Source organism: Microchirus variegatus, assembly GCF_963457635.1.
Source record: "Microchirus variegatus genome assembly, chromosome: 4".
NCBI lineage: Eukaryota > Metazoa > Chordata > Actinopteri > Pleuronectiformes > Soleidae > Microchirus > Microchirus variegatus.
The window spans coordinates 22,982,202-23,005,988 of record NC_139805.1 but is presented as its reverse complement, the minus strand read 5'-3'; the positions used below and the strand labels follow the sequence as shown (position 1 = coordinate 23,005,988).

General features: G+C 38.9%; 1 protein-coding gene across 1 annotated transcript in view; it reads left to right on the top strand.

Annotated features, from left to right (window-relative positions):
• Positions 1 to 23,787, top strand: part of lpp (LIM domain containing preferred translocation partner in lipoma) — a gene marked incomplete at its 3' end in the record, with an annotated part of 156,042 nt that overhangs the window by 60,453 nt on the left and 71,802 nt on the right. Inside the window, exons 4-5 of the mRNA XM_083888080.1 lie at positions 4,376 to 4,473; positions 9,347 to 9,469. Coding sequence (XP_083744206.1) covers positions 4,376 to 4,473; positions 9,347 to 9,469 — 221 coding nt within the window. The remainder of the gene's footprint in view (positions 1 to 4,375; positions 4,474 to 9,346; positions 9,470 to 23,787) is intronic.

Here is a 23,787-nt window from a genome sequence, read left to right as displayed (position 1 = left end):
CAAATTTCAGGCATTTTTGTTCAAGGAGAACAAAACTGGTAAAAAAAAGTATATCAAAGCCTCATTTTGTACACTTAAGTGCTCACATTTTAAGAATATTTGGTTCATTATTCATCAAAATCAAAGGAATATGAAATACATGAATGGAATATTCACTGTAAGTGTAACGATTACTTTTGTCATTGCTGGTAAACAAGTGTTACAATGGTTAACAAATCAAGCAAATGAGGATGTAAACGGTGCAGAATCTAGTTTTATTAGACAGAAATGTAGTCATCCAGTTCGTTTGACATTAAACGTACATACAGTGCTTGCATTGTTTCTGACAGAGTGACATGTAAATTAGAAATTATGAAGCTGTGTGATGATTGTGAATGTTTTTATACACCAGCCAGTGTAAGCCTGACCAATTTTGGGCAAAATATCCATTCGCAATATTTCCGACAGATATTGCAACTGGCAATTTGATTTGCGACGTCATTTTTCGAAGTCAAGGTTCAGTTCAATATTTAACTGTGTAATATATTTAAATTCATTTGTGATGGAGCATCAGCGCACGCCACCACCACATCATTAACTACCCTATATTCCTTTTGCAACTCTAAGTCTGTTTCCAGTGTGTGTGAGTTCCATTTTGTAATTTGCATAGTAGACGGAACGGTCAAAATTCAATCAATATTTAAACATTGTTTACAGAGAGGCGACTGGCGACTGTTCCTTTGGATTTGGTGATTGAAGTTCTCCCCTGATTATAGACAGGTTCCACTTTTTCCACTTAAATCATAATAATTCATTTGAACATACGCAGATAATCTGGTCACCAGCGCTGCGTTTCCAAAGGAAAGATTTGTTTTTTATCACAAAAAACAAATCTTTTTTGTGATAAGGAATTCTGTAACCAATTAATTTAGAACGCGTGTCTTTCAGATGACGGCGCAGACCCTTCATGGTTTCACGGTGTCGTTGTTTTTGAGAGGGAAATGATTTTTTTGCACAAACGCAAGCCTTCTGTGTTTTTCATTAGCTTATTAACACATTTCAGCTCTGAATGACTGCCGTGAAGTCGGAAGGAAAAAAAAGGTTGAGAGGGAACATTACCAGAGAAATCCTTTCAGCAAAGACCCTTAATGACCCCTGCTCAGGCGCCAAGTCTCGCTTCCCACTGTTCCACATACAGAACTGGAAGACCTTTTCAATAAAACATGGCCCTCCTGAAACATTTACAGCCCTTGTGTTTCCTGAAATGATAAATCCAAAACATCTTTGATGTTCCATAGAAATGTACATGAAATTTAATGTTTTAATTCTCTGTAAGCCACAAGTTACAAGCGAGTTGTATCTTGGCAAAGAGAAGGATCGGCGCTGGTGCTGGAGGGGAGGGAGGGAGGGAGGGAGGACCAGGGCTGAGCCTCGTTGTTGAGCAGCATGTTTTATTTTCTCTCCCAGAGGTTTAGAGGAGCTGTTACACTGGAGTTTTAGTGGAGGTCACAAGGTTATTAAATCAACAATTCACATGGAGGCCCCTTAACCACCTAGAGGGATTCATTTTTAATGCAATGCTCACAAGTTCTGCTTTGTTGTAAGGGCTCAAGACGCGTACGTGTCCAGTTTTATTCACGTTTTGTCAAGGCAACTTGAATGCCATGCTTTTAATAAATTTGTTCAGCTGCCCTGGATAAACTACATTGATGACATCAATTAGATTCGAATGAAAACAGATAAAAGCCATGGAAAGCAAATGGAATTTCTTAACGGAACTCATCAAAGTCTCAGCATTTGGAACAAATTCCCATTACGTCTCATGAAAGCCTTTAATTTGCAAAGCTCATGTCTGGTTTGGTACTTAGATGTACACGGTCAACTGATTCAGTATTAAGTCCTGTGCCGTAAGAAGCCAAATCAGAATTTAATTTGGCACGCAACTCTTTATCCTGTCCGAAACATGTGGTCGGACGCAATCCTTGGATTAGCGTAGACTTTAGAACTACAATTTTGGCGTGTTCGTCCTCCTCGGGCAGAGCGGACACCTAGACTGAACCGTTTGTACGACAAAATTAACATTTCCAATCTCACAAAGGGGGAGGGGGGAAAAGTGCTTACCACAGATTAGAAGTTCTTAGGTAACCAAATTGCTGCAATTATGACTGACAGTCCAGTTCTTTCTCTTTGACTCACGCTCTCTTTTCAATTGTTCATTAGATCTTAGAGATCACACTGAATTTGAATTAAAAGGTATAATTAATTGTTTATACATCATTTTGCACGGATATTATGTGACATAAGCAAATGAAATAAATGTCCTGTTTATTATCATAGCCTGATAATGGTGCAAAAATCTTTAAATCAGATCAGTTTAGTTGATGCCAAGGCACTAATACTCGTCAGCAGTGCTGTCCTATGACACTGCTGTTGCACAATTTCAACTCTAAACTAACAGGGAAAAACAGGATATATGAAATTATACCCATCGTTCTTCTAAAACTCAAACCAATTTTGTCCATATCCTGCAGAGGACAAAAAGCTTTTATCACCATTTACACCAGGAGTGTCTCACTGGTCTACTGTTTCAAAGTTATAGTTGGAGTACTCACTGAAGAACATTAATCTAGAAGGTTGTTAAATAGGTGGAAAATAATTCCTAAATGATTTTCCATTGAAATCAGCATTACAGTAATGCTAGAACAGCACATACTTAAAGTCCATAGGAGCAGGAAAGATATAACATATTATCTCATGGGCAAAATACAATTGTATGGCGGGCCAGATGTGGGCCACGGACCTCGAGTTTGCCACTTGATTTTCACTGATATTATCAGGAACCTGCTGACAGTTGCTTCTAATCCAGCAGACACAGAGAAACATGTGCTTTTATTTGGATTTTATTTGGATTTTATTTGGATACATGTGACAAAAATGCTCAAAGGCTTTTTCCTCCGCGTTTGGTCTCCACCACCAAACCCCCCTGAAGGAAATCTATCAGGCCACTTAGCAGCTAAATGCTTTATTCACTCTGTTCGCCATTTGCTAAATTTGGCAGTCAGCTGTTTGGCGTCGGACGTGCAGTGCATGTTTTTAAGACTCTGTTTTTTAAGCAGCTGCCTCTTGTAACGGCAAAATAAATGACAGTGGTTAAGGTGTGAAAAGCAGTGAAGTTGTCGGCTGGAAAATCAAAAACAAGGAGTCAAACTATGAGGAAATGTGTTATAGTTCTGCAGAATCTGGTCATGATTCTTTGCAGCTTCCTCACCAACGATGACTCAGTTCACATGAAACGTCATTCAGTGGATACTGATGACCTATGCAGCGAGTGTTTTGTGGGTTTGATCGAGATAAGTCATTCCAGGATACTTTGTGTTTTTTATTGAAGAAAGTCAGCTCACTGTCAACGTGCATCAGGGCAAATGGATCATTTCCTGAATTTCAAAAATTAATTAAAATTATTCCTTAAGAGGTTTGTAAATATTTTCAACGGATCCTTGTTCGGGGTGATGCTGACTGTTATTATAGAACATTTCAAGTCATTCCAAGATACTTTTTGTTTTTTTGAAGAAAGTCAGCTCACAAAGTGCATCAGAGTAAATGCATAATTTCCTGAATTTCAAAAAGTCATAAAAATTATTCCTCAAGAGGTTTGGAAATATTTTCAATGGATCCTTGTTCAGGGTGATGCCGACTATTGTTATAGAACATTTCAAGTCATTCCAAGATACTTTTTTTTTTTTTTTTTTTTTTTTTAAAGAAAGTCAGCTGTCACTGCATGGAAGTTAAACAGTACAAATGAATCCATGTTTTCCACTCAAGATCAGATAAAGTTTTACATAGTGAGCGACAGGCATCACCACTTGATGTTATGACCACCAGTAGATTGTACAGCTTATTTCACTCTGAAACCCTAATCATCCCATTTAGATATATTTATATAGCTAAAATACACAACATTTAAAAAAGTATACCATTATAGTTACAACACATACAATATTATATAACAATATTAGGTTAAAAAAATAATTGAAAATATTACAGTATTTGATAGGTTGGTGTGTAGTTATGATGTACAGTTGGTGTAAAATCATTCAGCCCTCAGCAAAATGTAATGTTTATACTTGTTTACTGAAGCAGTCATATTTATACACACACGCACGCATGCACACACACACACACACTTATTACATTTACATTGTGTGTGTTTTTTCCTGCACCTGTGCCACTCATGATTGAAAATATGAATAAAAAGAGGAAACTACGATGTTTAGCGTGAGAATTCACTGGTGTCTGTTCTTTCAGAGCTGCGGCAGTTTACATGCAGACAAAAAGAGGAAGTGTTTTAATAAGCCGATTTTTTTTAATACGTGTGTCTCTGTCTCCATCCGTGCAGATTACCCTCCCCCTCCACCACCTGTTGAAGAGTCAGCCGGTTTCCCATCACTCCCTGGTTCCTTCCCTCCACCGCCAGTCAACTCGTACGATTTCCAGGTGAGCGTTGCTGGTGTTGTGTTACGTTTTTTCTTGGACGTCAGTAAACTTTCTAAGAGTCTGCAAAGTCGAGCTCCGCTGAGTTCATGCAGCAGGTCGAAAACAAAACATTTGAGTTGCAGCCAAGTGCAGCAGAGACGTATAGCTCCAGTCCAGAGCGGGCAGCCATTCAAACTGAAAGACCCATGCAAAAAAAAACAACCTCTTTCTTTCTTCAGCTTGTGAGAGCTTTGAAGCAGGAAGGATAGAAGGCTGACACCTATTGGCAGATATTCGTCACTTTCCTTTGCTTTGCTGGTCATAATACCCACAGGCATCTGGCTCTCCCAGGATATCTGGCCTCTGCAATCTGACTGACACTCTCAGCACTTGACCTCTGCTGTGAAATCCTCCAAGTGCTTCACATTCCTCTCTCCTCAAGCCCCACATTTGATTTAACCCGTTTTTTTTTTTTTATATCCCAAATGAATACTTCTTTTGTAAGTTTGGGATTTAAATAAGTTATGCAATGTTTGTTACTTCACCACTGCGGCCACATAAACTGTGTGCATACACATTATACAACCGTGCTCCTGTGTGTGAGTCCGTTTATCTGCTGCTGTGACATTAAATGTAAACCACACGCATTGTCATAGTGTCACAGTTACTTAAAAAAAAAGGTGCAGTGAATGTCAGGCGGTGCCTCCAAACAACAGCAACTGCTGTCTTCACTCACTTGCAATTAAAGTATAAAGATTTGGCTCTGGTTAAATGATCTATGGCAGTGGTTCGCAAACGTTTCCTACCAAGTACCAACCTGAGAAAATATTGAGCTCTCGAAGTGACACCGTTATCACCAACGTTAAATGCAGTGGTGTAAACAGGCCGAGCAAAGTCAGCTCCAGACCTTTCACAGGAGGCAGATTTATTCCCTATAAGATAATTTGCTTTTTCATCATCCTCCTCTTCCTCGCATATTCACACACAGGTATAGTAACAGACATTGTTAGATTAAGATGGAGCCAGAGATTATTATATAATTATTAGCGCTTACTAGTGCTAACCCTAACCCTGGGCCGTTAACGGCATTAACTGCCGTTATAGACGATAATGGTGTCAAAGTTAACGCATGACACGTTTCCATGACGTCTGACCGGAAAAAGTAGCGCATGATGTCATGTTTTACGTGACTCCCGATTGGTTGAAATGAGTCTCTAAAGTAACGCTAAACTTTAAAAACAGACCACTCAAGTTCGACTGTTGGTGCAGTTAAACGCAGCTAAAGGAGCTAACGCAGCTAAAGTAGCTAACTGGTAAACGGTGTTACTTTAGAGACTCATTTTAACAATCGGGAGTCACGTAAAAATGACATCACAAGTGTCTTTCTCCGGTCAGTCGTCACGGAAACGAGTCATGTGTTAACGTGCCCGGCACTGATAATTATTATTATTTAATTTGTTTGTTTTTCTACACACTCCGTTCGAAATTCAAAGTTTGTCACAAGCAAATTTGTGATTAATACAATCATGTTTATGGCTATGTTTATAGCAATCCATGAACATGGATTAGTTGTTTTTGCAACATAATCTTTGTGTTAATTTTGTAAATTTAAAGTTTCATTATCAATACTAACAAGATACACACACTTAAATGTATGTACACACAGGAACAGGAGCAAAATAAGCATAGAAATACAGATAAGATGCACAGCACGTGAAGTATATGCACAAATCTAACATGTTGTTCTTTAGGGATGGCAACACAGGAAAAAAAATAACTTGATAAAAAAGAAAGACTTGATTAGAGTTGCAAATTCAGTTGCTTCAGGACTTTCCCCCCCTATTTGAGTATGTTATGGTGGGTTGCTTGGCAACAGTATAAACAGGATGAATCATCGCAACACACTCACAAAAACACATCTTAATTGATGCATGTACAATATGGGCATTGATGTAAAGGCAGACAACAAAAGAGTAAATAAATCTTCCAAACATAATCAGAACTACACTACCGTTCAAGAGTTTGGGGTCACCTATACAATTTGTTTGTGTTTTCCATTAAAAGTCACACTTTTATTCATCAAAAAAGTTACAGAATTAATAGAAAATATAGTCAAGACATTGACGAGATGAGAAATAATGATTTTTATTCAAAATAAGAATTTTGTGTTTCTCCTTCAAAAATAAGGTATTTCTAAGTGACCCCACACTTTTGAACGGTAGTGTATTTCATTTATGTTTTTGACACCATTCTTTATTTTTATCACTAGAGTCGTCTTTATTGATTGATTACATTGATAATACTGTGTGTTTGAGGCCTGAAACAACATAAGAATGTAAGAGCCTTATCAATGATAAATAAAAATTGTCCCAGCAGTGAAACTTAATTACTCTGCTCGTGTCTTAATATAATAATAATAATAATAATAATAATAATAATGATAATGATAATAATGATATTATGTCCTACAACCAGAGCAGAGATTTGTCAGTGCAGGCTCCCAAATGTCTAATAGTCATCAGTTGGCATGTGTTCACATCGCAGAGGAGGAATTATAAAAAGTGACTGAAATAAATGGTATTTGCTCAGAAAAAGTTCAAAAACACTCTCTTGGATGGTGGATTATGACGCCTCGGTGCTGAAAGTGTTTTAGCAGGTGAGATGAAGTGCAGAGCAGTCAGATCTCATTGCGGCAGTTGTCCAACTGTACGAAGCCCCTTTGCTGCGAAACGCAGCGCATCACAAAGACGCCGATGTTTCCTTTCATCCGCCTCTTTATCAGCCATAAACAGTTCTTTTTTTTTCCCTCCTTTTGTAGTCATTAGTGTTTTGCTTTGTTTACCCCTGGCTCGTGATTGCCTTGGATGTTTTGAAGCAGCAGCTTGACTCCGAATGTAGGCAGACGCTTGTCTGTAATAGATTGTGACAGGTAGTCCAAACACATAACATTAGAATACGAGGCAGTCACTGATCCAGCCAACTCAAAAAGCCCCCGCAGGCAATTGCAAGAAGTCTCCTCGCTCTTGCAGCATAGTTCAGAAGACGACTAAAAATATATCTGTCATTTCATGGAGAAATTCCCGGGAATTCTGTAGTAAAATAAGGGCCTTTAATGGTCAAATTATTGTGCAAGATTCTTTTGTTACCTTTGCTCTATGATTTTGTTGAAGTTATGGCTAAAACAAAAAAAAAGCGCTAGTAAGATTCCAGGCTGCAGGAGGGATCTTGTTACTTCCTGTCATAATAAACTTGTAAAATAAAAATCAGAGAAACTCGTCATCATTTTCCACACACACATAAAAAAAAGACCTCTGAGTTTCATTTTAAAGAAGCGGCCTTTCTGTTTGAAATGTAGCTGTTTGAGGTTTGTGTTGAATAATGTATGAAGGATGAAATACTGTAAATCTGTAAAAAGAGAAGAAGGTGAACGGAGCATTGTGTTACAGATGACACATCTCTTCAGAGGAAAGTCTGCGCTATTGATTTGTGGCTTTCAAAGCGGGGAAACATGAAGTTCAAAAGTGTAATCCAGGCTGTAAAACATGTGGAGAGGGAACGTCGCCGAGGCAGAGCAGAGAGGGCACATTCTACGTGGAACTGGTTTGGTACGGGTACCTTGAATTTGGTATCGATACCAAATAGAACCTTTTTTTTTTTGTACTTGCTGTCTCAAAAATAAGTCCAAACTTCTCAATTTCTTCTTTTAGAACATTTTTATTTAACTTCTTCTTTTGGCTTCTCTCTTTACGGGTCGTCACAGCCGCTCATCTGCCTCTTCTGGTACACCAACTGTTCTCATGTCCTCCTTCATAACATCTGTGAACCTTGGTTCTTCCTCCATCTTCAGCATCCTTCGTCCAACATGACCAAACCATCTCCATCTCAACCTTGACTCTCTTACTTTATGCTCATTTCTAATCCTCAGCATCTCCACCTCCTGTCTTTGAGACGGCGCCACTGTCGCACAAGGTCTTGTTTGTAACACATTTTAAGCACCGGACACAACATACGAATACGTCTCCTGACCTTACGACCTCCTCCTCCTTTAGCCTGTCAAATGTTTTTTTCCCACAGTCCATAAAAGAGCAGTCGCTGCTCTGTGACACTCATCGACTCGTTGGAGAGTTGGTGATGTCAGATGTGACGTAATCTGGCTCTGAGTTCACAGGACTTCTGCTCACTTAGTTGTGATTTTGGGCACGGAAAGGTTTGGCATCGGTTTCACCGAGTGCTAACCCATCCCTAAGACTCTGTGTGAGGTTGATTGTCTATTGTTCTATCATCTTAACAATAAATTAGTAACTAAAAACCTATCTTTTATTTAATGAACTTGTATGAACTTAATTGTCTTTAACTTTATGAGTTCTATATGTATTCTTATGCAATCTTCTTTCTAATTTTCTCCCTTCCATTTTATCTGGTAATTATTTTGTTGACTAGGTGTTTTCAAATGAATCGTATGAATAAAGAGGTTTACATTTGAACAGCTTGTAGATCAACAGATTGCACTCATGGCAGATAGTGTTTTTTATGTTTTTAGGTTTGGGATGGAAGTTTGGCTTAGTTCTATGTTGGGAGCCCCCTTTAGCTGAAGTTTTGAGATCTTTCAGCTTCTTAATGTGAATATTTTCTGGTTTCTTTGCTCCAGAGCATCATCATTTCCAGGTTTGAAAAACACTGATCAACATTTTTCCACATTTTCTGAGCCAAACAATTGCTCGATTCATTCAGAACATAATCAACAAAAAAATAAGCATTAGTTGCAGCCGTATTGATGAACTTGTGTGTTCAACTTCCAGAAAAGTAACTGGTAAAAGGAAGCAGGTATTGCTGTGGATGGACTTTCGTTTGTGTTGCGCCCTGTGGCTGAGTTCTCTTTGATGTTTGCTCGCAGATGAAAGGACCAGAGAAGACGCTGGAGGAGAGACGCTCCAGTCTGGACGCTGAGATCGACTCCCTCACCAGCATCCTGGCAGACCTGGAGAGCAGCTCGCCCTACAAACCGCGGAGCGCGCAGGTATGATGCCGGCCGCACACACACAAACACACACACACACACTGAGGGTTCTGAGAAAGTAAAACTATGAGTTATCTACAACAGTTTAAAAGAGAAGGAAAGATTGTGCTTCATGCCGGAGGTGTCGAGAGTTACAGCCGTGGCTTTAATGAAAGATGTTGTGTACAAATGCAATCCAGGACATTTCACCACATCGTGTATTTCTGTCTGCTTCTCATATTTCTTGAGTCCTAAAGATGTAAATTATCGAACTTTTCACCAAAAAAAGGAGAAACAAATTTAGAAACTGGCAACTTCTGACACTTTAGAGGAAGTCTGGGAACCACAGGAGTAAACTACCCGAAAAGTAGACATAATTAAACTCAAGTCTTTCTCAACCACTGATGACAGTACCAGTAAAATCACTGGTTTTATACCTAAAGTAAATTTAGCTCAACTTTTAATTCCTTGATCTTTAGTTTACCAGTGTTTTTTTTTTCTTGTTGTTCTGCTTCATTTGAGTGATTCTTCTGTGTGATAAGTGGTCAGAGAGTGTTAACCACATGCTCCTTGAGTGACTGATCCTCGCTTCACACCCTTTAATGTGCGTCACTCTGTTTTCTGCCCCTCAAGTAACAAGGAAATTCCCAAGTTTAATCAGAATAATCCATCCAGAGGGGAAACAATACACACATGACGAGAATAGTTGAACTATAAATGATTGAAACTCTTTAAAATGAGGTTTCTGTAGCAGGCATATGTTTGTTTTGACAAAATGAGTCTTGACCTATATCATCAATTGATATCTAATGATATTAAGAGCAACTTCAAAAAGTCAAAGCCTTGGGCAGTTCACTAAATTGTTTGACACACAATGAATGTAGGACAGGCACATAAAAAAGAAAGTGGAAAAACTCTCTATTATCACTTATGTTTGGAGAAGAAAGACTCTGAACACCATGAAGATGGAAATCTGGCGTGTGGGATATCTGAGCAATGATGCGACACAACACAGATGTTGCAGGTTATTATACGGCATTGCGTTGATTCTACGCATGTTGTTGTATCTTTTATTATTAAAGGAGACATATTATGCAAAATCAATTTTTAAATCATTTTAATACTTATATGTGGGACTCTGGAGGTGTTGTGGAAATTCTCTGCTGCTGGTGAAGAATGAAATAGAGACTTCTGCTGGCCGACAAGGTTTTATTTTCTTTGCAAAGAAAAGGTCAAACTTCACACAAGTTATCCCAGCTGGAGTAAGACCCAGAGCATAGTGAGCCCTCCACATTATATCTGAGCAACTCCCCTTTTGCATTCCTCCAATAGACAAAGGAGTCTGCCTTTCCAGGCCATGTTTTCACCCCTTTGTCTACTGTAGGTATCGGGGAGCTGTTGTAGGAAGGTGCAAGTTCAGTCTAGACAGGAAAGGCTCTAGCTCTGAGACAAATAAATTGAATTTACCATTACAGAGGCCCTATAAGTAGTGCAGCACAGAGTTCTACACAAACTTCCAGCCTCAGAGGATTTACGCGTCCAGTGGATACATATATATGACGGCAATGTGCCGGCTAGAGTCGGCAAAGGATGACTTCTCCAATTGCTAACTGATGTTAGCTGCTGGAGCCTCAGTGACGCTGACGTTGTTTCCTGTGTCTCATTTGCATTTAAAGAGACAGGAGCAGGGTGATTGAACTGCTATGGTGCTTCATCCTTAAGGTATTTTGACCAAAGCATGTCACAGACCAGAGAACTAGGTTAACTTTTAGAAATTGGGTATAATATGTCTCCTTTAAATGATGCGTATGTAGGACTGAACACGCGGTGAAGACGATAAATTATTGACCAAGCTATTCTTTCAGCTACAGATGAGGGTATATGTGGCCTCATACAACATGTACGCATTTGACCTATTATGTGGTAAATGAACAGATGAACAGAATTATCTCATTTTGAATTTAAACAAGGCGGCACACACACACAACTCGAGTTACAGTGCAGCAACACAGGAGCCGGATTCACAAGTCGAGACAAAACTGAAGAAGACTGGTGGTTTTTCCGCTTAGTTGGGTTTTCTGGTTAGAGGGAGGGAAATGGGTGTCGTTCACACAGAGTGAGAATGATTGCACGGCGCACACGGGGGGAAACATACACCGTGGTTGTGAAATGATACATATTAGAGGCACTAAGTAAAATACGACGTGATGGTTGTGTTCCTGGGTGCAAACGCTACGATAATAACCTGACATTATGTGGTCGTAAAAAGGTGTTGAAGCGCCTCAATCAAACATGTATACAATAGAAGCGCCGTACCTCTCGCAAGATACTCGTGAGCGTGAAATGAATCAGCGTACCTGAAACATACTCAGAGATGTCATTTTAATTCACATGCTCTCTAACTTAATATATATTATGTGTGAAGAGGAGCAACTGCACTTTAAGGTCCCAACAATAACCCAATATAATCTTCAACACAATATGAAAACATCCATTTATGTGTACTGAAAATGTACTGAAGGCCGCACGTTTTTTCTTTTGAGGTTTGTGGAGCTGCAAGTGGCTGAAACGCATGCTATTTTTTTTTCTCTCCCCCCTAAATAAAATATAGTAAGAGTGCATACGTTTGTTGGGTAGAAAAGAAGAAGAAGAAGGAAAAAAAATGTGTACACGGGTCAGTAAAAGCTTTTGTCAACAGGAGTTGAAATATTGATGTGCACCTGTGCAGCTCTGTGAGAGCCAGGAGTGAACGGTCGTATTAACTGATGTATGGCTGCTGTCAGGGTCAAACTCTGTGCGCGTTTATTTTATCCTAACCTGCTGCGAGCACTTCTTTACTGAAAAGTAACACCGCACCACGTGTCCCAGCCACGGTCGCTGCACGGCTGCGACATGTATTAACCATGAAATGTGACGATGTCGGACGTTTTGTTGACTGAACCCTGTTTTTTGGCAGAATCTCTCTGCGCTATCTCGATGCCCTTTTCCCTCCGCTTCTGTGTCGTCTCTCTGTGACCCCTTTTTTGCACATGGAAAAGATTCTGCTTTCAATGTAATTGTTTATACTTAGGTATCATTAGTGTATGCAAGCGTAGACACACACACACACACACGGTTACTCTCTGCTCAGCTGACGCTGATTCTAGCTGATTAATTCTGGTTGACCTCCTCTACACAGCTGCTCCTGTCAGTTTGCTCTCGCAATCCTTCAATGATTATTCTGCAATACAACACTGGTCTGTGTGTGTGTGTGTGTGTGTGTGTGTGTGTGTGTGTCTTTGTATTTGGTTGAGAAATTACATTTATAATCAATACCAATGTTTACATGTTGTGAGGACATCACATCACACACTTGGTTTCAGGTGAAAGGCCTGTGTCCATCAGCAGAGTTTTGGAGTTTACTTTCATCAAATGGCGTCAATAAATTATTAGGGTCAGAAAGAAATTGCATGATGGGAAAAATGTTTGTGGAGTAAGCATGTATCGTTAACCCTTTAACACCTAAACCTGGGCTTATTTTAACCATAAAAGGGCCAGAATGTGTCCCGTGAGTAAGTGCTTTTGCCCAGAATAACTTTCAATATCTGGCAGTTATTTACAATTTACTGCATGTTCAAATAGTGTATGAACAATTTAAAATGTTTTATTGAAAAAAAACAACAACAACCCACTGTAGTTGTACACGAACAGCAGATTTTGCATGTTCAATTTGACATTTGAAAAGTATTTTTTTCCAACTCTCTCCACCTCTGGTGACGGTGATTCGCCGGCTTCCTGCAACAGCGCGAGTTCAATTACCTTTATCATCACGTTAGCTTTGACATGTAACTTCTCACCTTTCAGAAACCTTTGGAATTTGTCCGTTAGCACAAACCGTTGCGTAATTACGGTCATGCACTTTATCTACGATACGCTCGGCGTTAAAGGGTGAAGTTAGGATAGACTTTCAAGATTTATGTCAAACCGTATGACGTTTCTTTTCATTTAATTTTCATAAAAATGAACAGCACATAAAAATTTTGAATGAAGTTTAGGTTAAGGGGAGGGTACAGGGCTATAGGGGATGCATGTTTATGAATGTCCTCACAACTATAGAAAGAGTGTGTGTGTTTGTTTTTGAGAGTTAAGACTTGGGTTTAGGGATAGGCACAGGGTAAAGTTAGGTTAAGGGGTGAGGAAATGCATTATGTCTGTAAGTGTCCTGTATGAATATGCTGTGTTTGTGTTCTTATCTGTGAACACCGAAACACTTGTGTGAGGAAGTGAGGACGTTTTGGCCGGTCGTCACCTTCTGACACCCCCAAAAATTTTTATTTTTCAGGGTTAAGAACTGGTGTTAGAATAAGGGTTAGGCACTTGGTTGTGATGGTTAAGGATTGGGTAAAGGGCTAGGGAATGCATTATCAATGTCAATGAATGTCCTCACTATGAATGCTATGCAAACGTGTGTGTGTATGTGTGTGTGTGTGTGTGTGTGTCATGATCCAGCATTGGCACAAGTGCTGCACAGTAATCTTCCGCTTGTATAAGCAAAGAGTAACGAGCACTCTTGATTTACAGCTTTCTGCTCACAAGCAATTACAGAGCCAGCTCTCCAAAATCAATAGGCCACCCTGCGCTCTCTCTCTCTTTCCCTGCCGAGCGTCGAGGAAGAGGAATCTCTCTCCCTCCCCTCGATGTTAAATTTGGAATCAGCTGAGGGGGGGCGGGGGCTGCTCGCCCCTGAGACGAAATTGAAATGGACGTTGTTGCTCATTCATAAAAATCTAAGTAGCATTTCTGCAAACGTTCAGGCGGCACTGAGGCTGCACCGACATCAAAACGATTTTGTTTGCTTTGGTTGGTATTCTCTGTGGCATAACAGTGGGTAATGAAATGTGATCATTATATAATTCCCCATTTGTTCTCTCTCCACTTCCATCTGAGATGTCATTTGTTATTTGACACAGTTAACTAACCCCCGCGTTGCACTTTGTTTGCTTTATTTTGCGACAGCAGAAAATTGAGCCGACCCTAAAAATAACGTTTGACTCTTTAGTCTCTTGTTGGTTCCACATTTGAACCAGGACTCCAAATGCTTATTTTGTAACATTTTTCACTTATCCTATTTTATACGCATGTGTATAGAGCTGACCTTGTCAGGACCAGTTGTATGCATGGAGACCAAAACCTGGTCCTAATGGGATAGAACCTCATTTTCTTACCAACTGATAAGTTAAGATGCTTTTTTAAAATAGTTATTGATACAATATTGCAAAGATGTGTACAATGCAGAGAATATGTACAGTTATATTTACTTTTTATCCAAAAATAGCCCTATTCTGTGCATTTTTCATTATATTTTATTGTAAAATGTGTAGTTTAACAACTGTTTATCAAACCTCATTTCTATGTCACTTTGTTTGATCTTAGGGATCGTTTTTAAAAGTATATAAGCTGATATCAATATCAGAAGTGTTTACTCCTTAGTATTAGCATCAGTTACCAACAGAGCGATATTTTCAATTAACTGTCTTATTGTCACTTATTTACTTAACTCTACAAAGTGGGAAAAAAATAAGTGCTATTATTCCCCCTTATCCTTATGAGGCGTACATTATGATATTATAAAAACAAAATATCACTAAATAAGATACCAGTGGATGTTAGTGATGTTCACAACACATTATGGCTGAAACAATTACTCAGTTTGAGTGTTTTTAAGGAATTTTAACAAGTTTTCAGATTTTTCAGTCTCATGAACGTAAATATTTTCTGGTTTCTTTGCTCCATGTAACAAAGAAATCCTTAAAACTGAATATTTTTTTGGTTTTTGGACAAAAGAATCTTCCTTTCCAGGTTTGAGAAAGACTGATCTGCATTTTCTGGACCAAACAGTTGCTCGATTAATTGAGAAAACAATTGACCAATTAGACGATTATGAAATTAATTGTTAGTTGCAGCGCTACAACCCATATTAACATACTGTCAATAAAAAAAATAATTGTATATTTGGATTACCCAACCGTTTTTTAACCCTAGGACACTATCGCTCAAATTCAAAACACCATCACTAACGCCGGGTGATTTTTACCCGAGATAATAAATACACCCAATAAAAAGTACTTGTCATCAAAATATATAAAAACATGACAATAAATGACAGTGTTCAGTGTCATGTCTAACAAAATGAAAGAAAAGCATCATGAGGGGACCATATAAAAATGCTCCAAAATTACTGGAAAATTAGGAATTTGGGAACAAAAAATTTCAAAAAAAATAAATAATGAAAATGAAAACTTGGTTTTCATGAAAATCACATAAATGTATTTGCTTGCATGAAAACCATTAGTGATTGATTGATTGGTGGCAATGGTGTTCGAGGGTTAAGTCCAGATTTAAGTCCATTTTATTTGGTGTCCTGTTATGATACTGTTAAATCAGTGAATATAATTAAAGGTACGTGAACAATTTCAAGTAAGCAAGTAATGACCTTTTTCTTGTATTTAATATTTAGTTTGTATCGAAAATATATCAGTGCATGGACCCTGAAAGTCTCACGGAACGAATCGCACCCACAAACCTGTATTTCTAAAAATGTTCCCCACTCAATTCACTGAGGCAGAGATGAGAAACAAATAGGTCACCTGGTGAAAGTGTCAGGTTGGGTAAATACCGCAGCTTTAAAAATAAAAAAAAATAAAAAAAAAGTCCTGTCATGAGATGACACAATCTCGTCGTCTCGTGTATAAATAACTCGTATTCTTCTCTTCGAGGAAACAACGTAGCGTGCTCATGCTAAATCCTTCAAGTGCAAACTGAGCACCGAGCAGCTCCGCTGACGTGTAGCACAGGCCTGTCCAAACACATCAGATCTGTTGAGAGGGGGGGAGTTAACAAGGAGGCCCAGATGACTGACTGTCAAAATACTGCTCACATTCATCGCCCGAGCAGCTTTGTTTGGAGTTTTACCGCGTGACCTCTCGCTCGCTTTGACCTCTCGCGTGTTTCTAGTAATCGAATGAGTCAGCGTCCCACCGACTGAGATTCTACAAAATCCAAGTGTGTGTGAAAAGAAGATTGAATAACAGGATCTTCTTTTTTTACTTTCACACATTGAGTTTGTGGTTTAAAAAAAAAAAACTACGGCTGAATAGTCATACAAGAAATATAATATAGAAATATATGAAAAGACCTCAACGTGTTTTTTTCAAGCAAAACTCACTTCTTCACGTGACAATGGTGAGGTATGTTTCCCTGAATAAGTATTTTTGGTCCAAATGCTCTGCAAACTTTTTTAAAAAGTTAGTAAATTTCAAGGTCGGCCGAAAGGAAAGTGGAAAAAAAAGCAGAGTCTGCAGTGGCTTCCATGCCAAAATAAACCTTATTTTAGGTTGACCTGGAAAAGATCTGATCAAATCAGGTTGAAGCGTTGTCTTGGTGCTCATACGCCATGTATGCAAATTTAGGTTTAACACAGAGTGTCTGATTTACTTGTCTAAAAAAACAAGAAGAAAACACTAATTAATTTGATTTTATGTGTTTAAATTGTAGTTGTGGCCAGTCTGTAATTCATCATGTGATCATGTGAATTTGCTGCTGTACTCAGTGCAGCTGTACTAGTTAATGTAGTCGTCGTCATCCACGGTACAACCAATTATGTAAACAAGTCTATTTTTCCACATTAAGCGGTGACATTTCTGTCCCAATTAAACTCTAATGCACTTCCTCCACTGAAGCTGCGCCGCGCTCTGATCTGATTCCATCTGTTGTGATAAGACCGGAGTGGAAATTAAAAAGCTCTGCCCGTCTGAATCATTCACACGGCGTGATTCGATAATGTGCAGCATAATAAATAAATAAGCTATTGAAAGCTTCCAAAATGATGTGCTGAGTTAGGTTAGGGTTAAGCATCAACTTGTTCTCTTTAACCCTTGGTAAATTGCAGTGGGAATAATACACATCTCCTTATATGGACATAATGGGGGTGTGTGTTTATAGGTCACATCTTCAGGCTTTACAAAATGCAATTCTTCGTCTTCTTATGTGTTGTTGTTATGATTAATTATATATTGTATCTTTTTTTTGAAATAGCGAGTGGAGTGGTAATTGCGCAGAAGTCACAAAATGGACCGTATTTATTTTAGATTTGTTCATCAAAACGAGCCGAGCGAACTTCAAACTGTGACATATTTCCAAATTTGACAAATTCAATCCGATTTTAAAACCTGCGTTAATTTCCAACATTAGCTACAACCCTCGGTCTTAAATGTCAATTTAAGTCTGGTGTATTTTGCGACTGTAATGCATGATAAGGAACGTAAAGGCTAACATAATACAAACACTGTGCAACCTCGTTAGGCACCACACAAATCAAATACGCCTCGTAAAGATATTCCAGCGTGCCCGACAGTCACAAAACAGCTAGCTATGCTAATGCTAATCGTAGCCTCGCTAGCTTACCCTTGGAAACAGGTTCGCCAAGTTAGCCGCAAAATAGTAGCATGCTAATGCTAAATTCATAATTATGTGCTGGCGTATTGGTGCATGGACACCGACTTGTCGTTTCAGTATAACGCCATATTCTGCGTTGAACCCTGTGAAAATGAGCCGCTGCCTACCCGTTGTTGACACTCTGACAATCCTGACGCGCCGCGTGGTGTAGCGTGTTGGTGTAGCGTGAGAAATCAGCGAAAATGCAGGGTGAGAAATCGGCGAGAATCAAGGATGCACACCATCTGGCCATGCTCAACCCATAACCAATTTTAGGGCGATCTGACTAACGGTCACTGTGATATGCCTGTCACAGATAGATACAACTTGCTTTTTAGATGGATAGAAAATGATACCAAACTGTGTAGAGTCGAGCCATGCTGTGCCGAGCTGAGCCGTGCTGGAAATGTACAACGGAAAATTAGACTACAACTACTCTTCCTACTGCCACCCACTGACATGGAGGAGTACTACTCTACCAGTCACTGCATCGCTGACACCAGTGCTGAACAATTACATGCAGAATGTGACTAAAGGAAATTTTTTGGTACCTAATTATGTGAAATTGGATAATTTCCCACGGCACACCATATGATCACTGTCGAAATGAATGCAAGTCAATGCGTTGTCCTCGGAGGAATAGCTGCACAAACCTGCTTGTGTGCGCGACTAAGTAGCATCTTTCCAGATGAATTAAAAAGAAGCAGAGCTACTGACTGCTCCCTTTGTGCCAGATCGTCTTGGACCGAATATATGAGCCTCACTTACAGTCCTGGCTTCAGCTCAATTATCAGCGGGGCCAGCGAGTCGCCCTGAAGCTGCTGTGTCTTTGTCAGTGTCCACATTTAAGAGCCTCAAGTGTGCAGTCCATGTCACAGAGTGTGAGGAGGGTCAAACAAGGACAGAGGCCCCTGGTAACTCCTGTGACACAGACGTCAGGGATCACGAGACAAACACGTGTGAGTAAAGGTCAGTCGTCAGGATGGTGGGGGTCACACTGGGGAGAAAAAAAACAAAACAGCTGGGGATTGTTGTGTGATTGTTGTGCGATTTTTGCAACAATAAGTTTGCAACCTTTTATTCCTTTTAATTCCCATACATTCCAGTTCATTCCCATGGGAAAGTTTCCAATTCCAAGTTTTTACAAGAACATAACAGAACATGTGATTCCACACTGCTCTGTGCGTGTATATTTTTTTTTAGAGGAGTTTTTCCACCTCTAACCAGGTGCCCTGACCACATTCACATTCCTGGAAATGGTTATCATCACTTTCATTTCCTTTTTTTTTTTTTTTTTTTTTAAGCCCAAAGCACCACAGTAGTTAAAGTGCTCACTTCAGTGCCAGGTCAGCAGGGCAGGCGGCCGCACCACAGCACACATCCGTCTGTGGGTATTTTTTTTAGCCTGTGTCAAATAGTCTGATGTCTGCGTAATAAGTTGTCATGTCCGTACAGAACAGACGGGGCATTACTGAAGTGCGCTGATGGTTCAGCCGGAGCCGAGCACTCGAAATGCTGCCGAGATGGATCCTTCCACTCCAGTGCCCTGAGGAGGCCTGACTTCACACTGTGCCAGTCAAACCATGTAATGACACTTCCATCAACAGGCGGAGCGCCGCGGATGGCGCCCGCTGTCACAACAAGGCAGAATGATAGGTCCTCGCTCCGTCGCGGCGTCTGCTGAATGATCACTCGACAGCGTCGACTTAAGACAACCTGGGGGGGGAGTTTCCGTTCCCAGAGAGCAACATGGGGTTGGTGACCTTTCGTTGGTTACCTTGATTAGACACAAGCTCCGGAGGCGTCTCGATGAATCGCTTCTCTATAGCTGTGTTTCCATCATGGTATGGTTTAGTTTGGTACAGTTACAGTTACACTGAGTAAGGCTTGCATTTTAGATGTGTAGCATGACGTCATACACAACCTTTCAAAAGTTTGGGCTCACCTATACAATTTTTTGGTGTTTTCCATTGAAAGTCACACTTTTATTCATCAAAAGAGTTGCAAAATGAATAGAAAATATAGTCAAGACATTGACAAGATTAGAATTAATATTGATTGTGTCAAAGAACCAGCAAAACAGTTTTCAGCTGTGCTAACATAATTGCACAAGGGTTTTCAAGGCCTTCTAACGCAATAGCAAACACAATGTACCATTAGAACACTGGAAATGGGCCTCTATATACCTATGTACATATTCCATTATAAACCAGATGTTTGCAGCTAGAATAGTCGTTTACCACATTAACAATGTATAGAGTGTATTCCTGATTCATTTAATGTTATATTCATTGAAAAAAGTGCTTTTCCTTCAAAAATAAGGACATTTCTAAGTGACCCCAAACATTTGAACGGTAGTGTACCAGTCTCCTGGAACACTACACACTCCTCTTAAATTGGAGATTAGCGCATGTTTTCAGGATTAAAAAAAAAAAAAATCTTTTTAACTGATCTACAGTTCGACATTGTTCAGTTTGATTCTTGCGTCGGACGTCGCGCTTGTGACTCTTCCCAGTGACGAAACTCTCTGAACAATCAGTGGCCGGCAGTCTGTCGACGTCAAATTTTAGTATCGGCTCAGCTCGCTTGGAAGATTGCCAGAGCAGGTACTAAAAAAAAAAAAAAAGCACCAGGTACCAGATTCTATCCCTAATGTACCTCACAATAACCTCAATCGCTACTTCAAAAGAAACCGAGTAAAGTTTCACTGTCCCTGTGCTCCATTGTGGTGTTGGCTTCTTTCTCCACATTTCAGGCACTAGTGGAAAAAAAATTACCCAAAACACAATGGAAAATGGTGTTAATCATCTTTATATCGTGGGTTCTCCTGGATTCAAAAATCCGAGGTTTTCCCTCTTATTTCAGGTTTCAGTGTAACATGCCTCTACATGATGAAGTCCTAGTAAAGAAGCTAAAAAATGCTTCCCAATAACATGCTCACCCCTCTCTCTCTCACACACACACGCACACTGAGAGAAAAGTTACACTCGCTGTCTGCAGGATTGATGACACTGACGTGCTCTGAGTTATGGCCGTTTTGAACCATACAGTATTTCACCTGGTGAAGCAGGAGGGGTCAGGAGTGCACGAGCAGCTCGTTACAGGGATGAGTTAAGGGCTCGTGATGGTGGTGAGGATTTCTCCACCAGCTGAACCAAAACACTTAGTCCTTGTTTTTTTTTTTTTTACCAACTACTGAACACACACTTCCCTCTTCTGTAAATATTGCCTGCGGAATTGCCACGATGGAGGCGATGGTGTTGCGTAAGAGTGATTTATGAAGACACGCTGACACCAACTTACCTTTAATATTAGTGTTAAAACCAGATCGGACGAGTCACCTGACTTGTTTAAAGTCTCCTTATTTTATTATTCTGTATTTGAATTACATGTTATTAAGCTGTCAATGAGTTTAACTATGAATAAACAAACAAAGGTTTTATTAATTAGGGCTCCACTTTAGGTTTAAAAAAGTGCAATTTAGGCACTGATGAAGTGACTGATCTTCTCTTTCTCTCCCCCCCCCCCCCCAAGTCTCCTTGTAATAGCTTGGGAGATTTCATTATATATATATATATTTTTTTTTTACTTTTTTTTAGTAAATGCTTAATTTAAGTTTTAGTGTTACTTGTTACTATTTTTTGGTAATATGAAGTATTTGCCAGGTGCAAGATTCAAAAAGGTCATATTAAGTATTGTGTCTTAAAAACCCAACAAAAGATGTCATTTTAAAAATGAACAACCACCTCTGAATCAAGAAATGTTACTTTTAGAAATGCAAAATGAGCATCATAGTGATGAGGTGGGACACAGTTAGTGTTCCAGGTTAAAAAAAATCAAATAGACAACAGACTAAAGACATAACATGAACAGAACAACATAAATATTATACACGACAATGTGCCCTCATCAGGCGGGAGTCTCAGAAAGCTCAATCTGAGGAAAAAGACGAGCAAAATTAAAAAAATACACACAAAAATAAACCCCTAGACTAGAGGTTTGATTCACTTTTTGAACTCAACCCAATTAACTTGCATCGCCTAATATGTCCCGCAAACAATAACAATTTTTTTAGTATGATTGAAAATGCTCTCTCATATACAACCTTTCGAAATTGCCGAATGGCAGAGAAAAAATCAATCTACTTCATATGAACTCAAAATGGTAAACTAAGCACTTTTTCACTTAAATTTGAGTTAGTTTTATAAACACAAAATTCACTTTCGCTGAACAGTCTCTGGCATTTTAGTGAGTACAAAGCGGGATTTAGAGCATTCAAAGCTCATTATTTACAGTGTTTTTCTTTTTTGTTTTTTTTTATGGTGAACCCATATGTAAAATAGCAGCAGCTCCACAAAGCTTATAATGTCAATGAAAACCCTTCAAAAGAAATCAAAATTCTGAAACGTCACATATTGGAGCTTAAAGTCATGATTACTCCAACACTATTGACCAAATTATACAATGTGTGTTTCTTTGCTGGCTCTTTTTTTACATGTATTTCTCCCACCTGTTGTGGGTTTAAAACTAAAATGTGTTCATTTATTTACCAACTAATAAACTGAATTCACTTTTTTGGTACCCAAATGTTAGCCGGCTCACTGGACTTCTTTTGCGAGACTCAGAAATGAATCAAGCATAACATTCAAACTGGGGGTCTAATTCTGGGGTTGTGACTGGTGGTCTGTGTGTGTGTGTGTGTGCGTGCTTCAGTGTGTGAATTAATTGATCTTTTTTTCCTCCTTAAGTTCCTTCTATGTCATAATTATATTTTCTAATGCATGTATGTTGATATAATATGCCAACATACACGCATTAGAAAATATAATTATTAGCCATAATTATTATATTAGTATTATTATTAGTATATGTGATGTTTTTGTTCAGTATTGCTAGTGAATAACTATATAATTTGACATCTTAATCAAGAAATAATAATGTTTTACCATATTGTTTCTGTTTTTTGTTTTATAAAACAGTAAATTTGAAACTTCATGGACAGAAAAAATAATTATATTTTAACATTTGAAAACATAATTTTGGTAAAAGAGCGTCTTTACATCGCTGAATGCTGGTTGTCTGATGTATTGTAGAATAACATCAAGAAATGAAGAAATAGTTAAATATTAGAAGCCTTAAAACATATACTCTGAGAATCGGAAACATAAATATGAATCCACATGAGTTTCTTTTCCACAGCAGTGCTGATTCTTTCTATTGCTGGTGTGTTTGATTTCCCCCTCTGATTCTGCTCCAGGTCTCATGTGTAAAGTTCTGTGACTATTTTCATGTTAAGAGATTTAAATATTTCACTTTTTTTTTTATTGTGTCCATATTCGCATCAAAATTTGATTCCCAATCGTTTTTATCTGAAGAACACGTCTGCTCTGAGACTTTAAGAGGAACCAGAACTTGCTTCACTGTCAGCTTTCCATTTGGTGGATATTATATCTATCCACTTAGATGCAATGAATCCATTGTTTTTTCCTACTTTACAGACTCATTTACTTGAATTCCTGTTTTTCCTGTATGGAGTTTGTACATTAAAATAGAAAAGCAATAGACTGAAAATAGACTATAAAGACTAATTAAATACCAAAGTAACAAGGACAAGTTTGGCACAGGACTTCCATTACATACTGTGCTTTATTATCATTAAATGAACGTAGGTGATGTTGAAAACATCACTTGTCAAAAGTCAGTTTTAGTCATGCAACTGTAATTTTAAAGGAGAGAAAAAAAAGATAATAAATATAAGATATGAGTGAACATTCCAGTATGCTAATAACACAATTTAACTGCATATGGGGAGATAGTTGAAACAGCTAGAGGTCTCGCTCCGGTCCACAGAGACATACAGTGCTTTA